This window comes from Mauremys reevesii, linkage group 7 (genome assembly GCF_016161935.1).
Source record: "Mauremys reevesii isolate NIE-2019 linkage group 7, ASM1616193v1, whole genome shotgun sequence".
Taxonomy (NCBI): domain Eukaryota; kingdom Metazoa; phylum Chordata; order Testudines; family Geoemydidae; genus Mauremys; species Mauremys reevesii.
The window spans coordinates 97625811-97643539 of record NC_052629.1 but is presented as its reverse complement, the minus strand read 5'-3'; the positions used below and the strand labels follow the sequence as shown (position 1 = coordinate 97643539).

General features: G+C 41.8%; 1 protein-coding gene across 11 annotated transcripts in view; it reads left to right on the top strand.

The window, feature by feature from the left end:
• WNK2 (WNK lysine deficient protein kinase 2) overlaps positions 1–17729 on the top strand; it is a 165638-nt gene that overhangs the window by 127481 nt on the left and 20428 nt on the right. For 8 of the 11 annotated variants that reach the window (XM_039547229.1, XM_039547232.1, XM_039547226.1 and 5 more), the window contains exons 22-26: positions 4762–4814; positions 4894–5576; positions 8420–8634; positions 11859–12074; positions 12979–13077. In XM_039547229.1, coding sequence (XP_039403163.1) covers positions 4762–4814; positions 4894–5576; positions 8420–8634; positions 11859–12074; positions 12979–13077 — 1266 coding nt within the window. The remainder of the gene's footprint in view (positions 1–4761; positions 4815–4893; positions 5577–8419; positions 8635–11858; positions 12075–12978; positions 13078–17729) is intronic. The other 3 variants (XM_039547235.1, XM_039547230.1, XM_039547231.1) reach the window with 2 other exon arrangements.

Below are 17729 nucleotides of genomic sequence, written 5' to 3'. Positions count from 1 at the left end.
ATTTACCTGTCCAGGAAGATTTTGTCCCCTTTAAGGATGGAGCATTCTGGAGATTTTTAGCTCAGTTCCACATTTCCTGCTGCTGTTAGAGTAACACACAGTTCTTCAAGTATGTGTCAGTGTGGATTCCCCTGTAGGTGCACATGTTCCTCATGCATGTGAGACTAGAGGATTTTTTAGTTAGTGTCCTTTGGGGCCACATATGCACCCTGTGCTTTCTCATGCTCCTCTATGAGGGTGTAAAGGGTGGGGTGACCACAACCCTCCCTCAGTACCTTCTTACCACCCGTGGCAGCAACATGGAACCAGTGAAGTGTTTGACCCCACCAATTCTTGGCTTTGGCTACATTTTCTACAAAAACTTACCACAGATCTTCACAACTCTTCTGACTCTGACATACAACTGCCTTGAGCAGGGGGTTGGACTAGGTGACTTCCTGAGGTTCCTTCCAACCCTGATATTCTATGATATATATCAACCTGTCTGGACTGAGCACTGACAGTTAGTTAGATTCCTCCTGTACAGTCCCCTTGCAAGAACACGCAAACAGAGCTGTTTGACATGGTGGCCTCAAAACCTACAGGCTCCAAGCCCTGTTGGACTAATTACCTTGAAAGATGGACACAGCTGGTGTGCCTGCTGTTCAGGTGAGTTCACTATACTGAGCAGATGTTCAGTGTGCCTTGCATCCTCCACTAGGATGCGTAAGTCATGAGACATCAGGTTTAAGCTTCATCTCCTGGAGCAGTCCATGAGGGTCTCCTCAGAACCTGAGGAGACCAGCTCCAGAGTTGGGCTAGCAACGAGCCAGTGTCATCCAGCACCCTGTCTAGCAGACTTGTCACACCAAAGACCGCTGTGGAGAAGACAGTGCAGAGAAAAGACCTGGCACCAATACCAACACCTCCAGAACCAAGAGGGGTAACTCCAAGCAGAACTCAGTGTCCTCCCACAAGGACAGACCATGTAAAGCTTCTGCTTGTTGTTGAGAGCTGGTGATACAGAGCAGCCTATGACATGGAGTCCTCCGGCACCCAGCTCCAGTGATGCACCTCTCAGTGTTGACCCCTACTTCAGAGGAGGCATCTCTGGCAAAGCCAAGACTCTTTGGTGCTGAAGCACCTTATGGTACCAGAATAGATCCTGATACTGAGAGAACCCATATTCCTCAGCACCACATCTGGAGGAGGCATATTCCTTCTCACTATCACTGGGACATACATTTTCCCTATCTTCAAGCAGAGAATCCTCTCCCCTGCGGTCAGTGGAGAGTCCTTTGACATGGTCGTGGTAGCCTGTGTTGCTGAGGTAAGAGGTGCTTCAGCATTCTGAACTAGTTGGGGTTTCTTTAATGCTGAAGTCTGCATGTTCATGAATATAGCATTGCTGTAATCCTGGTATTTTCTCATTCTGAAAAAGAAATGGTGCCTTCATCCTATCCTAGACCTGAAGAGACTCATTTAATACATACGCCATTTCTCCAAGTACAATTCTGGTTCTTGGCTTTTGACTTGCAGGATATGTACTTCCATATACACCTCTGCCCCGATATGATGTGACCCGATATAACACGAATTCAGATATAACGCGGTAAAGCAGTGCTCTAGAGAGGCGGGGCTGGCCGATCAAAGCAAGTTCGATAGAAAGCGGTTTCACCTATAATGTGGGTAAGATTTTTTGGCTCCTGAGGACAGCGTTATATCGGGGTAGAGATGTAGCTATTTGTCCAGCCTACAAAAAGTACCTAAGATTCGCACTGGGGCCCAACTATTAACAATGCAATGTTCTGTCCTTCGGACTCTCCACAGCACCAAGATGCCTAGCAGTAGTGGCAGTGCATTTATGGAGGCATGGAATCCACAATTACTCATACCTGGATAACTCACTGATAGGAGACTGTAACAGCCTTAGAATACATCCTGTCCCTGTTCTTTCAACTAGGACTCCTTAGGTATGTCTACACTGCAATTAAACACCCACAATGGCTAATACCAGTTGACTGGGGCTAAGGGGCCCTGGCTAAGGGGCTGTTGAATTGCTATGTAGAGGCTCAGGCCACAGCCTGAGCTCTGGGACCCTCCCACCTCTCAGGGATAACCGTGTAGGAACTTCACCTACCAGGGGTCAGCAACAACCTGTCAGACTTCTTGAGCCAACACCCGATAACCAGACATGAGTTTTCACTCTGGAAGTCCATCATATTCAGTCAATGGGGAACTCACATAATGGACTTGTTTGCCACAGAGGACCACACCAAATGTTCAAACGTCTGTTTCAGAGAGTGCATGAACCTGGGCTTGTTACCAGATGCCTTTCTCCTCCATTGGTCTCGAGCACTGCTATATGCCTTTCCATCGATTCCTAGATCAGGCAAGATGAGTCTATAATCACACTATTAGTCCTTTCCTGGCAGAGAGAGTTTGGCTGTCAGACCTATTGCAGATATCCAGGCAGTCTCCTATACACCTCCCAATCTGCGCAGATGTAGTATTTCAGAGCCAAGCTCAGATACTGTGCCTGGTTGTTGCACCTGACAGCTTGGGGGTTGGCTGGCTGAACACTGCTGACAGAGACTGCTCCCTACAGATTCAGGAAATTCTTATACAGAGCAGGAAGTCATCCACTCGGATGATCTCCCCTTCAGAAAGGAAGAGGTTCTCAATACAGGTAGCCCAGTGAGATCTAGAACCGGTAGACATTCTGATACCAAAGAGCCTAGACTATATGCTGTAGCTGAAACAGGCTGGATTGGCATTTAGCTCTCTCCAGGTCTGCCTTGTGGCAATGTAAGTGTGCCATGCTCCAGTACAATCATACTCTGTCTTCTCTCATCTAATGATATCAAAATTTCTTCATATTTGCCCTTTGGTTAGTGACCCGACTCCCATGTGGTACCTCAACACTGTCCTCCTAACACTCACAGAGCCTCCTTTTGAACCACTGTCAGCCTGTTCAGTACACCTCCTTACCATCAAGATGGATTTTCTGGTTGCTACCACCTTGGCACAGACCGTTAGTGAGCTCCATGCCCTTGTAGCTCTTTACACATCCTTCCACAGGAACAAGGTGATATTGAGACCACACTGCATGTTCATCCCTAAGGTGGTTTCCAAATTCCACCTAAACCAATGAATCACCTTGCTGGCTGGAGAAAGAAGCTGCATGCTTTAGATGTGTCTAGAGCTTTGTTCTGTTACTTTAACAAGACCAAGCTCTTTAGGCAGTGTCACTGCCTCTTTGTAACTATATCCAGCCCATTGAAATAGCAAACCATCTCACCACGAACATCTCCAAATGCCCTCAGTTGGCTGGTGAGCCTCTCCATTGGCACACAAGCAGCATCTTCCATCCACTTCAGGAATGTTCCAGCCTCTGAGATCATTCAACATGGAGTAACCCACTGACTCTTGTGAAACATTTACCCTTCAGGTGCCAGGCGAGTCTGATGTTCTTCTTCAATTGCTGTTTGACTGATGCAGCTATAATTCCTTGTTCCCACAGTCCGGGGGGATTCTGCTCACCAGTGGCCCACAGAGGGTTCCACACTGACGTACGCAAAGAAAGACTGGTTACTTACCTTACAGTAGCCATGGTTCCTTGAAATGTTGTCACTATGGATCTGTGACTCCCACAATGCAGCCTTCATCTTAGTTTTTCAGAGTCCTCGTGGTAACACAGCCCTTGAATTGTGAGGGAGCTGAGGAAGGGTCTATGCCCTTGCACAAGGAGGCACAGGGCACATGCATGGCCCTGACAGACACTGCCATTTTTAACAAAAAAAAACTTCAATTTCACATGCAGGAGGCATGTGTGCACCTTCAGTGGATTTACCCTGACTAACGCATCTCAAAGAACCCCCCATCACTGTAGGGTAAGTATCCCTTCCTAACTTAAATATTAAGGAGGCCTGATGCTATTCTTAGAATGCTGTCAATCATTGGAAATTTAATTCAAGTCACTGGAGTTGCCCCAGTCTAAAACCAGGAGGAGAGGGGAATTTTGCCCTAGGTGTTAATATGAATTTCAATATGCCATAAAGAGATGCATATATTTCATGATTTCAGAACTGCGAAATGACATTCTTACCTTATGTTCACTCTGCATTCTTGAAAGATTTCCATTCATTGGTTTAACTTTGAAAAAGCATAATGGCCTGGAGGTTAAATTCTCTTTTGTATGTCATCAGGAAAATATTTTTCTTCTCATATAGTGCTATTGTGGTCCAAATGACCATTATTTGAGTCTGTAGTTACCACCTTCAACATGTTGTTCAAATTTGATCCGAGTGAAGGATATGAAAAAAGACTCTCCGGTTATGGTCCAATCCTGCTTGCCTTATGCACACTGCTCAATGACATGTTCAGACATCTATTTCTCTGTTGCAGACCTCAAAAGTACCTTTGTAACTTGAGCTCTGCATACAGTACACAATTAAATCTCCATCCGATTTTTGTCTTCAGAACTTTTTCAGACCTATCCTTATCTGGACTGCCCAGATCATTCCATTGAGTCTGAATTTCTACTAAGGGATATTTTATAGTACCTGCAGTATGGCTTTTAAAATATCTTTAGTAAATCTTGCGTTTGATATCCTAATTATGGTCTAAATTATATAGATTTGCTGTTGACTTATGCATTGTTCCAATGCAAAGTTTATTTAACAATGGATATTGAACCTAGTGTTGCTTTCCCTTTTTTAGGCTAAAACCTTTCCATCCAGACATGTAATCAGTAATTTTTTTTTCCAATTTATGAAACAGGTTCAGCTGCAAACATTTCTTCGACTTCTGCTGTTACAACAAAAGGTCTTCAGGTAATGTGAAACTATAAATAGTTGTATGCCTGTCTGCTACACTTACACTCAAAATTAATCTCCCTCATTCTTTTTCCAGGTTGCTCCTGCATCATCAACCGTACCTGAACAAATGGAAACTTCTAAAAGGAATAAGGAGGCAAAGATCAAAATTTCATCTGCACTTACAGAGAACTTAATACAGACTTCTACAATAGATAGGGAGATAAATAACCTTCAAAGGAATGACTTTGTAGACCCTGGTTCCTATGGAAAACAGTCTGAAGTGCATGATAATACTACACCAGCCAAAACTATTGGCAGGTTTTCAGTGATCAGTACCCACGATGAATTAACTTTAACATCGCCACATTGCTTAAGGTACTCTGCTCCACCAGATGTTTATTTGGATGAGCTTCCCTCAAGCCCAGACCTGAAAACATCAGTACGGCGAGTGCAAACGGCATCTTTTCTTGATGTCCTTTCTGACCATGGTTCCAGTGATTCTGGTGATGAGTCTCTCCAAAGGAAGTCTGTTGCTGCTCAGCTGTCCCCGCAGAGCAGTACTGCAGCCAATGACATCACAAAAAAGCCAGCTTCTCTTCTGCAAAGATCTGGAAAGACTAGTTCACCAGGCCCTGATTCGCCTAATGGTCAGGGAACAAAAATCCCCACTATCAATATAACATCCTTCCACTCGCAGTCATCCTACATGAGCAGCGACAATGACTCGGAATTTGAAGATGCAGATATGAAGAAAGAACTGCAGAACCTGAGAGAAAAGTATGTTGGATTTTAAAACAATTCTGGATACTTGACATGTGTTTAGACTACCTAAAAATCATCTCCACACATAGTAAACAGCTGTGTGTGTACAGCATCCAATGAGTAAATTCATTCAGGAAAAAATACCACCCCTTCCTGCAAAATTCATACTGAACCCAAATCACACGGTGGCAGTTACAGAACCCAAACGTTTCTTAATCATTCATTTCTTTTTATTCACCTTTGCATTTCTTAGGCCTGGTCTACACTTAAAAAAATAGATTGGCCTTTCTGCACACGTCAGGGCTGTGAAAAAAGTTGTGCCCTGAGCACCATAGTTAGGTTTGCCTAGCCCCGGTGTAGACACGGCTAGGTTGGCAGAAGAATTCTTCTGTTGACCTAGCGACTGCCTCTTGGAGAGATGAGTTAACTACATTGATGGAAAACCCCATGCTGATGATGTAGGAAGTGTCTATACTGTAGCGGCAGAGCTGCAGCACCATAGATATGGCCTTAGTTCCAGTTAGACGTGAAAATACCAAAATACCTCAAAAGCCTATACATGTGTGTTCTGAGCCAGACAGAACCAATTCACTGAGGGGTCCAGCCCCAATTTCCTAATCAAAGAACTCAGTTAACTTCAGGGCAGGAAATGTCCCTATGTTTGTTCAGCACCCAGCCCAATGAGGCCCCAATCTGAGAGCTCTAGATGTTACTTCAATGCAAATAGAAGATAATCAGGAATAATCTGGTTACTTAGCTGGACCTTTTTGAGATTTCCCCATACGAAAAGCAGATATTTTTTGTTGCTAAAGCCCATTTACTAAAAAAGTTTGTTTTTATAATAACTACAACTTCTGATTTAATTGAGAGAAATATTCATGATCCTGTCATAGAGGAGGGAGGAGTGTTTCTGAGCTGCAGAGTTCAGATCTGGATTCAAATTTACCTACATTTTGGCAGTGTCTGTAGCCAGGTTTGGATTTGGGTCTCTCCCTAAGCAAAATGTTTTTCTTTTTGTCAGGCACCTTCTTCTTCAGTCAGAGTCACCAATAACCAGATCCTCCTTTTTTAGTTTTCCTTAATTATCTCTGCTTGTTTTCTTTTCTAACTAGCTTTGAATGTCACCTGCAAAATGGGTCCGGGGAAAGTGGCTTTTGTATCCTTTTTTGCTGCTTTATGAAATATTAAGACCTGAAAAGCTTTTTTTAATGAAATATGTGTTAACAAAACAGACCACCCAGTTTTAAACAAGTGTAACCAAAAAAAAAAACCAACCCTCCTGTACTCACGTGCTAAGACGACAGTCTCTTGTGGTGTCATAAACCTACTAGATATACAGTGGTCTGCAGGGCCCTCTATCAAAACCACAGTAAACAAGACCTGATTTTTCTAATGTAAACACAAGCAGAAGACGACCTGCTTGTGGGGGGGTGGGGCCAAGTGTTAGGGTTGTGTATATCATAAGCACAGGGGGTTATAAAAAATTGTCATCTTTGCAGCTTACATCTAAATTCACTCTCCTCATCCAAGCAGTTTGATGTATCCTTGTATAAAGTACTTCTTGCTATCAAAATGCATCTGGAATAGTAAATTAAATTACAATTAGCATCTCTTAGCATGGTGCTGTCTCCCAAAAGTAATGCCCACACTATAGAACATGATAGCATGTCACAGATAACATGACCTCTTCAGTGAGGTGATTGCATGAGCAGTAGACTCCAGAAAGCCAGTTATTACTAAACACATCTTTCTAGCACCTTTCAGTTTATTCAAGGTGGAGAAGTGCTTCATACCTGCTGTGCTGTGCAAAATGGGTGCCATTTCCCTCTCAGTGGCATTGTTCTCTTTTAAAAGTAAATGCAATAATCCCTAAAGGTGCTGGATTGAAAACCCTAAAGAATGAATTCTCCTGGTATGGGATAGATAGTAGTAGTGCAGCTCTTTCCCCACATACCCTTTCCAGAGTGCCTCGGCCCTGGGTAATCTTTGGGGTTACAGGCTAGTTCAGGCTTAATTTCAATTCAACTATTGCCTTTGGACTCATTAAGTAGATACCTATCCAATAGGAGCTAGATGGAGACATCCAGCTCATCTCACACTCGACCCCTGAGCAGTCAAATGTTAACAGCCCAACTACTGCCCTAGGTGTGAAGTGGTGAGCCTGAAATGAAACTCTGTCACATGACTAGTGCTCAGACCGGTCCATTTACTCATGATTCTTTTTCTCTAAGCATGTGATGGGAGGAAAAATGGGAGCAGTGGTTCCCAATCTTACTGTGAAGTTAGAATTTAACTTGGAATATAAGGGTGTTATAGAAAACAAGTCAATGTGTGTTCAAAGGGTATTTAGATACAATCCATCCTGCGTTATAAAGACCGTGGCCATCCAGGTTCTTGTGTCACTGTTAATTTAAACACTTACTTTTGCTTTTTTTTCCTGCAGCGCTTCTCCCAGTTAAATTAACTATACTTCTAGAGAACTTTTTTGGGGCACTGGTTTGAAGGGACAGAAATACTGGAAACATTTGAGTTAAATTCAGATCTTGTCTCCAAACCAATCATGTTCACTTTGGATTCTAAAAATCCTCTTTCTACAGGAGTCTCTGTATAACCTAATACTTGAAGAGCAAATTTAGAGCAGAGGATTGAAACTCATTTTCTTCATGTCTGTGTATACAGGATTAGATATCATTTCATATGTAGCGTGTTTACACACGTACACGCTCTTGGATGAGGAATAGCTTGCTGTATAGCATGTTGGGATTTTCTTTGTAACCGTAAATGAAATCTGGGTCTGGCATTTTCTCAGACAAGTAGCTAGCATGAGGTCCTTTTATTTTATTTTATTTTTTTATTAGGCACATGAAAGAAATTGCTGAACTGCAGACTCAACAGAAGAATGAGATAGAGGCTTTGTTCGTCCGGCTGGGCAAACCATTGCCACCCAACGTGGGTTTTCTGCACTCAGCCCCACCAAGTGGCCGCCGGCGAAGAACCAACAAAAATAAATTAAAAGCTGGGAAACTATTGAATCCTCTGGTTCAGCAGCTCCAAATTGCACCTTCCAACACAAGTAGGTCCCACTGGTTTAAAACTTTGTATCCCATTAAATATAAGGAGTGCCTTTATTTTATTTTCTGTCCTTGACCTGCTAGGTAATTATACTGAATTCAGGTGAAGGCAATGAAAGGTTAAATAATAATACATTTATTACGGTGATTGAAACATCATACCGCAGACAACTTTTAAGAGATCTTTCTGTGATCTCCTCTTACTGCAGCTGCCCTTTCTGATCCCCTGGCTTCCCTGCATTAACTAGTGCTTGGTTACATTAATATTCTGCCAGCAGTAATGCGATAAGAAGAAAACAAAATAGCGGTAATGTGTGGTTACTTGGATATAATCCACCACCACCCCCGCAGAATTCCAAAAAAAGCATTGTACATTTATATGGGTAGAAAAAAACGCCCAGCATTAAAATAGGCAGAATTGAAAACAAACAAAGAAAAAATAATCAAGAGATTTTGAGGTGATATAAACCCTCATGCTTCAGGGCATAAGCTGACCTCTGACTCAGGTTTGGAAAGAAAAGTTTTCCCTATTCACGAGCTGTTCCGTAACTACCTAGTGCAGATTTTATTCCTCTGAAGCAGTTAGTATTTTGTGTGTAGTGTGGCAGAGCTCTGATCTTGTCCCCGTGGGTCCCACGTTTCTAGGTGGTTTATGCTAGCCTCAGTGGCTCACTGCGACCCTCCACGTAGCCCTTCTCTCTCTAGGGCCAGGGTTACAGTCTACTGAGCCCTTTTAATCATAAGCCAGCAAGGAGGTTGGTGAGAGAACTCCCACAGTCTCTGTTGTCCCTGGGGGCTTATTTCACAACAGTTTAGCCTCCTGTCCTGACAGGGCCTGACTTCCCTTCCCAGGAGGCGTTTCTGTAGTGGCAGGTTGGGGTTGGGTTGGGGTGGGGAAGAACTCAGGCTCGCCCTCTACTCCAGGTTCCGGCCCAGGGACCCTAATGGTAGCAGCTGTTGGCAGCCAACCTTTCACTGCCAGAGTTGCTACATTTCCCTGGGCCACTTCCCCACAGCTCTCCTGCTTCTCCCTTCTTCATCCTTACCGTAGGGCTCCCTTACCGATGGCCTGAGGGTGTCTTCATTAACCAGCCCTTCAGCTGTACTTCCTCTCCCTGGCTCTTCCCAGCCTGACTGGAGTGAGCCCTTTTATAGGGCCTTAATTAGAGTCAGATGTTCACATTACCTTAATGGCCTCACCTGACTCTTTGCAGGTTAATTGGAGTCAGGTGTTCTCATTAGTCTGGAGCAGCCCCTGCTCTGGTCAGTCAGGGAACAGAAAATTGCTAATCCAGTGGCCAGTAGATCTGCCTTCTACTACTTTGTTGTATCCAACTGGCCTGGGTCTATCACAGTAGGTATCGAGCACGCTGTCAGTGCTTGACAAATAAAATAACAATGTCACAATTCAGTTTTAGTTTAGGATAGAACCTAAATCCATTTGTTTTCCCGTCTTTCTCCCTATGGTAATTTATCCAGGTTTGTATTCACCGTTTAGAGACTGTTAGTCTGCATTGAGTGTATAGCATTTTGTGATCTTTTCTTTTGTAAAAGATGCTCTATAAGATTGGATTGGACTTGCCAAAAAAGCATTTAAAGCTGTGAGTGATGCCTTGCACTTCGGATAGGTGTTGAGAGGTTTTGTAATACTCATTAATATGGATGTGAAATCTGTGATCAGGATGGCATGACCAACAGCAGTCAGGCTTTGGCACTATCTGTTTGGAAAAGTAATAAAATAGTAATTGAGTAGGGGAACTTAGATAGGCAGTGCCCAATTCTCCCGCTGCAGAATGCGAGTTATTCCTGCTGAACTTTGTTCATTTGAAGTGTGTGATGGCAGACGAGCTCTTCTTCTCTTAGTGGCATACTTCAAATCCTATAGATGTTCTTTCCATTGACTGCAGTTCTGTACCAATGCGAATGGCATTATGTCAGTTTTAATTACAGACTTTTTTTTTCTTTTACAAAAAAACAGAATCTAAATTAAGATAGCAAAAGCAAGGACATTCAGAGTTAAGACTGACGCGCCACAATCCACGTTATATCAGTCAGTGTCTCCAGCAAACTCCTCTTCTGTTTTAAACCTTCCCATTCTAGCGACTCCTTTGCTTATTTCTGGTGGACGCCTTACCTCCTCCTTCCTTCCAATATAGAGTTCCCTGGGATGGTATCTAACCCTTCTGTCCATCTGTTTTTGGTGTGTAGGCCATCTCCTGGCTGCCGCTACCCTTTCCCCTTTCTTCTGTGCAGACAACACCCCTCTCTCTGTCTTGGCCCACTCTGACCTCTCCCTTAATTTGGCTCCCATCAGCATACCGCCTCCCATCAGCATACCGCCTCCTCGCTACCTGAATGTTTCAGAAAGTCAGAGCTTCTTTCTGCCTAAAATGTCTTGTCACGTAATTCTGTCTCCACTATCACTCATCTTTAAGCTTCTCTGCTGCACACTTTCCCTGATGCCTCTCCCTGTCTAGTCATTTTCCCTTTTCCTGCTAAGCTGTAGGAAGCTGACCAGCTTCCCTGACTTTGAATAAATCCTTTATTCGTGCTTTAATCCCTCTCCTTCATGACTATTGAAATTGCTGCTTCTTTGGCCCTCTTAAATCCTTTTGCAGCTTCAGGAGGTCTCTAATATTACTACTGATGTACTCTGATTATATCACTCCCACCCTCAGTCACCTTTGCTAGCTTCCATTCCATCTCCCAAGTGAATTTCAACATTCTTCTGGTTTTAAAACCTGATAGTTTTTCTCAGTCCTGCCTTTGTAACTTTCATCTCCCTTTGCTTCTCACTCACTCGTTCTCCACTTTTGTCCACTCCCTTTCACATTCCATAGTTGAGTGTAGGGTCTCACTAATCCCGCGCCATCTTTCTAGAACGTCTTCCGTCTCCTATTGAGGCACTTCTGCATCTCTCACCTTTTAGAACAATGCTTTTCTTGAGTTCACAATCGTCTCTGAAAAGTGCACTAAGTACATCGCATAAAAATTAACCCTATTGGATGGGCTGGCTTTTCATCTTGTAGATGCTGGGCAGGTATGGGGGGGAGGTAGGTAAATTCTTTTCAGATGCAGTTTTATCCATAAAGATGTATGTTTCTACCAGTTCTTTAGAATTTTATGTTGCTGCTCCTCTCAGTGGCAAACTACCAGTTAACACAAGGTTGATTTTTCTGTAGTAGTTCCCTTATGGTGGCATTTGCAATTTTGTTTGTTTCTTTAGGTAATCTGTCTGACTGCAAAGAGTCTCTCCCCAAAGAAACAACTAAAACTCATGCTGGTTCAACTGAAGCAACAGCAGTAACTTCCTCCACATCAGCCACATTTGGAAATTCAGTTCAGACACAGCAACCCTGCTCAGTCAAGGCTTCTTTGTCTTCTGACATCTGCTCCGGCTTAGCCACCGAAGGAGGCAATGCGCATGGAAGTTCTGGCCAAGGTGATTTTATGTACCTACAGTTCAGCATGTCTTCCAGCACGTGCCAATATTAGTACATACCATTTAAAATTTAAATGATTTAGGAGGAACTTTACTTTACTAATAATGTAGGCATGCAAGCCTTATAAATGCAAGTTACTGACTTACCTTTCAAAAATTAGACATAGCAGAAGGTTAGGTGAGCAAAAATAAATAGGAGACTTCCCAAAGCATAAAATAAATCAATACTGCAGAAGAATCCCTTGTTCTTAAGGAACAATATGCCTTTTCTTTTATGAGCAGTGACTTATCCAAATTTAACCTTTTGTGGAATCTGACTTATTGAGATCTGGGAAAAAAATGACAATAGACAGAAGACTAACTTTGTTTCCCCTGGTTCATACTATTTTCTCTTAACTCCTTGATACTGGTGGGCCCAAAGCTTCCCATTATGAAGTACTAATTCATCTGCGTCAATACAAATATAATGATGTGGGGGAAGCTAAGCTACCAGCATCAGAGGGGTTAATTCTTGCATGATTTTGGCATCATGTCTAAGGTATAGAGGTGTCAGTCAAGGCTGCATTATTATCCAGTCCTGAGTTCCGACAGCCCTATAGCTGTGCACAGCTCCCTAGACTTTGACTGAATGTGTTGCCATATGTATTGAAAGTTATACTGATTAAAATACCTTGCTCAACATTGCACATCCTGCCAAACTAATCTACAGAATATCTATTCTCTTCTGCTGTTATTGCATCCTTTTGCATATGGTCAATTAACTTACTCCTCCTTGGCAAGGCTAAAATGGAGATGTGGATGATTAACTAACAAAGCTGATTTGACTGATGGTATAGGACATCTGATCACAGTTATTTGTACTTTATAAGTGTCTTTGTTTTCTTCCCTTTATATTCATTTGCAGGCTGGACGGTTTTCCACCAAACGTCTGAGAGAGTGACCTATAAATCTAGTAGCAAACCTCGTACCAGATTCCTCAGTGGACCTGTGTCTTTGTCCATCTGTTTGTATTTGTTCTTTTGTATTTTATCACAACCCATCTTTCTTTTGTCCCCCTTTTTCCAAGCTCATCCTTTATATCTCTAATATGTTTGGCAGGATGCCTTTCCTTCTACGCCATATTTTCTTTCTTTCTTTTAAGTCATCATCATTGGCACTCCTTAGTTTATTTTCATTTTTCATATGAAGGCTTTTGTGCACTGCTTTTGGCTCATCCCTGGGTACCAAAAGCATGTGTGGAAGATCTCATCATTTATTCTATAGCCTTATGGTAAATTTTACCCTGGACGTATCAAAGCTTTTGTCCTTTATGTGATTTATTTTGAAGTAATATTTTTATTTGCAATGTGGCAAATATACATGTCTGCTGTCCCAGTTCCAGCGACAACAAAAAGAAATCCTACCTTCTGTAGACGAATGGTCTCTTTCACACATGTTTGGACTACGAAGACATGCATGTAGCAAGCTGATACAATACTAGAAGGTCACTGAAGGGTATAACTTCCATACAAGGGCTGTATTAAAACAATATACAGTACTGTTTATATCCACTCTTTTTTTCCCCTGCTCCTTGCATGTGGAAATGCTGAGATGACAGTGCTCCAGCTAGTTCTTTCAAAGTGTGTTTTCTCGATGGTGTGTTTTTCCACATTAAGAGCTTTTAATTAGTTTAAGTGAGCTCTTGTTAATATAATCATTAGTAGTGGAAAGATCTGGTTACTCCAAATAAGAGTTCCATTTACCTTTTTGTATAAACTAATCTGGCTGGAGCACTTTACTCAGTTTATTTTCTCCTGACCTTATGTGACCTCAGAGATGAAGTCAATTAGCAGTTCATCAAAGCACCATTAAGTAAAAAAGCTTTATCAGACTTTCTTATGATACTTTCAAATGGATTGTGAGGATCCAGTACTTTTTTTATTTCAAATAACTGTGCGCCAGCTCAAATGAAACACGTCTTTTATTTGCATGGTCTCTAAAGTAATCGGCAGTTCAGCAAAACTTAATAGACCTTTTTCATTTAAAATACAATCTTTTTTCACCAAACAAATATGCTGCTTTTTGGACAAACAGATTTTGCTTGTACGATAAAGATATGTTGTACTGATCAGGTACTATAGGCCACTAACACATAATGTTAATAAGGCTAATGTTCTTCAAGAAATATTCAGTCAACTCAATGTTCATTTGCATTGATATCGAACTTTCCCCATTGTAGTTATACATTGATCATCATTATCCAGGTAATGCAGATCAAAGGCACAAGACCACTCAAATACATTTTTCCAATTTTCTAAGTAAACCGTATTTTTCAAATAGATATTTTTTCATTTATTTTGAGATCCCCAGAACTCTACACATCCAAGTTGGTGAAAAGTGATGTTTACCTCTCAGCCTATGGTATGCAAGGTTTTAACAATCACTGATGTTCCAAGATACTCTGATTAGAGGGACTTTTATCCTAAGAACCTGAGGAATTCTCTGTATACTGATTTTCCCAGCCATCAGTAGTATAATGGACATGACTGTAGCCTTATCTGCACGAGTAATTCCCAGAAATGGTTTAATTCTTCTATCATAGGTTTACTATTCAATATGCTGCAAAAATAGTGGGGAGACTTTCTACCTAAACCAAAGAAAAACAATCTTGTTTTTAATTTTGTTGGGCATATGGCAGCCATGGCTCAAGTTGATAGAGAAAACACGTCAGTACTTAATTATTTTAAGTTTCCCAATGCCTAAATAATGAATTGCTTGGGTGGATGAACCTTCTGTTTCTCAGTTCACATGGTCTCTTCTGTGTCTCATTTGTATGAAGTGTATTGAGATGAGCCGTACTACCCCGTCTCTGAATCGTACTGAGTGAGGGCAGCGTTCCAAACACTTAGCACAAATACATCCATCCAGAACCATTCCAGTTCAGAAAACAGACTTTTTCTTTTGAAATTTTAGAAATGATCTCTCGCTTGAGCTGCTCCACAGACTCCCACAATTGAAGCTGTCTAAACTTTCTGCTGCCCTGAATTTTTCAGTTTCTTTTCTTTTGAATCATTCTTCTGGTGGGGCTAGCAGGGCAGTAGCAGAAAACCGTGTTGTTATGGTGTGGGAGATCAATTTGGATCTAGTCCTGAACTGCCGGCAGGAGGGGAGATTGCTCTGCACTCAATCCATGAGAGGAAAGGACGTTTCTCTAGTGGCTCCATATAGTCCTTATTCCCATGACAAGGAAACTGCCTCCTCTTGGTCTAAAAGACACTTTCAGGCCTTTCAGTTTGAGTTGGTCCAGTAGACAAATTACAAAGGTTTGGGCCGAATTCTAAATGTGCTGTACGTATGCATCTCTGTTGTATGCTTGTGGGAGGATAGTGAGATCAGAATCTGGCCTTTGAATCTGGAAACAATTTGCTGCAGCTTTTGGGTGTAAATCTTACAGTTCAGACCCCATCTTTTTTAAACAAAAGTAAACTCACGCCAGGATTCCATTGATATGCAGAAGCAATCTTTACTGGAAATATATAACCCCTTTAACCAATTTCCTAGTACACACCTTTTGGTTTTAGCATTTACTGACAAGAACAGACATGTATGTCAGGAAACTGCTGTGAGTACCCTGACATAATTAACTCTTCAACATTTTCCCTCCAGGTTAGAAATTGGTACATTGACCCTTGCCTGCTAGTGTTTAGGTATGAAACACTTGTAAGATTCCCACTCTTCACTCATAATTGCTAAATAATTGAGTAACATAGATGGTCTGTGTATAAGAAAAGATTATTTCAGCTGGAGAAAGTAGTAGCGTTACACATTAGAAAGGAATCTACTTAGCAACTGTACTTCATCAAAAGGCTAATGTTAACTGAGTTCATGCTTTGTGGTTTATTAAACCATTTATGTGTCACTACCAGTATATAGCATACCTTAATTGTTTATACTAAAAAGAAAAGTCACATGTTAAGAATTTATATTTTTATAGCACTAGTTAAAATCTGTCATAATCAGGACACTTTAAAACAACTTTGGCCCATCCCAATAGACAAAATAACCACAAAAGGTCAAAAGGAATTTCCATCTTACTTCACCAGGCAGACAGCTAATTGAGAGCCCTGTTCTGCAAAGCTCTGAGTGCTTGTTGCACAATATTGAACACACCCTCCCATTGACTTAATTAAGAGTTTGGAGCTCTAAGCACCTTGCAGGATCATGCCCTTAGATTATGTCAGTGCAACTTTCTTCTACAAACAAGCCCTTATGCGCGGGCTTGTTCTGTGGATTCAATTAGCTAAGCATTTGTCACCACTGTGTCTATGCTAAGGGCTTGTCTACACTACCGGCCAGATCAACGGGCAGCGATCGATCCAGCGGGGGTCGATTTATCATGTCTAGTATAGATGCAATAAATCGACTGCCTGTCACTCTAGTCTTGACTCAGGTACTCCACCTCAATGAGAAGCACAAGGGGAATCGACGGGAGAGCATCTCCCGTCGACATACCGCAGTGAAGATACCGCGGTAAGTAGATCTAAGTACGTCGACATAGCTGAAGTTGCGTAACTTTGATTTCCCCCCCTCCCTTAGTGTAGACCAGCACTTAGAGTTGTTACTACTTATACTTCAGATCTACAAATTCAGCCCCCAATCCTGCAACTTACATATGGGTGGAGGTCTGTACCCTCACAGAGCTCCCATTGAAGTTAATGGGGTTCTGTGCAGACATAGCAGTCTGCTTCCATAATGTAAATTGCTGGATCAAGGCCAATTAGAATGTAACTCCCTGTCCTTCCTATTTAACGATAGACAATGATAATTCAAGACAATTGACCAGTATGGCCAAATGGCCACTTATTTTCGGTACCTTCATTTTTGGATCTCTAACTTCTGAGGAAACTTGGGCCAGATTTTCAGAAATGCTGAGAATCCATAACTTCAGTTGGGGCCAGAAGCAGTTCTGGGAGCTCAACAGTTCTGAAAATCCGGTACCAAGTGTCTCAACGGGAGCACCCAAAATCAAGGGCTGCTTTTGAAAATTGTGGCTAATTATTTCCTCCCATTTTTCTCCCTCCTCCACTGTTTACATGACCCCAAAGCCTGAACACTTCCACAGTGTCTTTCCCAGGCAGCTTTTTGATCTGTTAACTTTGTTCAGTGTTGGATCTTTCTTTGCATTTCTAATAGAATGGGATGTTTTTGGCATAATCAATGTCAGAGCAGTTCCAGAATTTTTGTTAACCTGTGCTCCCCCTGGTGGTTATATATACGCTTGGAAGGATTCCATTTTTATCGGTAAATGTCAGTTCATGTCGATTTTCACTGTACATATGCAAACTGATGAGAAAATATTTCCATCAATGATGATCAAAATTTACAGATGGGCAAAGGAAGACAAGCATTGCTTTTTAACTGATTAGCGTTTGGTTTAAGGCTATTTGTTTTATTTTTACATACGATGTTGACAACTTATGTTTTAATGGTTATAAAGCTTTAACTTTTTGAATCTCAACATCTACTGTCATTAAATAATTGTCTGACCGTGCCGCCCCTGAGTTTTTGACTCTCCGTAATTTCCCACAGCTGCAAAATTTTAAATTGTTGAAAATAACCATTGATGTTATTTGTAAAATTATTTTTTAAAAAATCCAATTCTGCCAAGCCTACTTA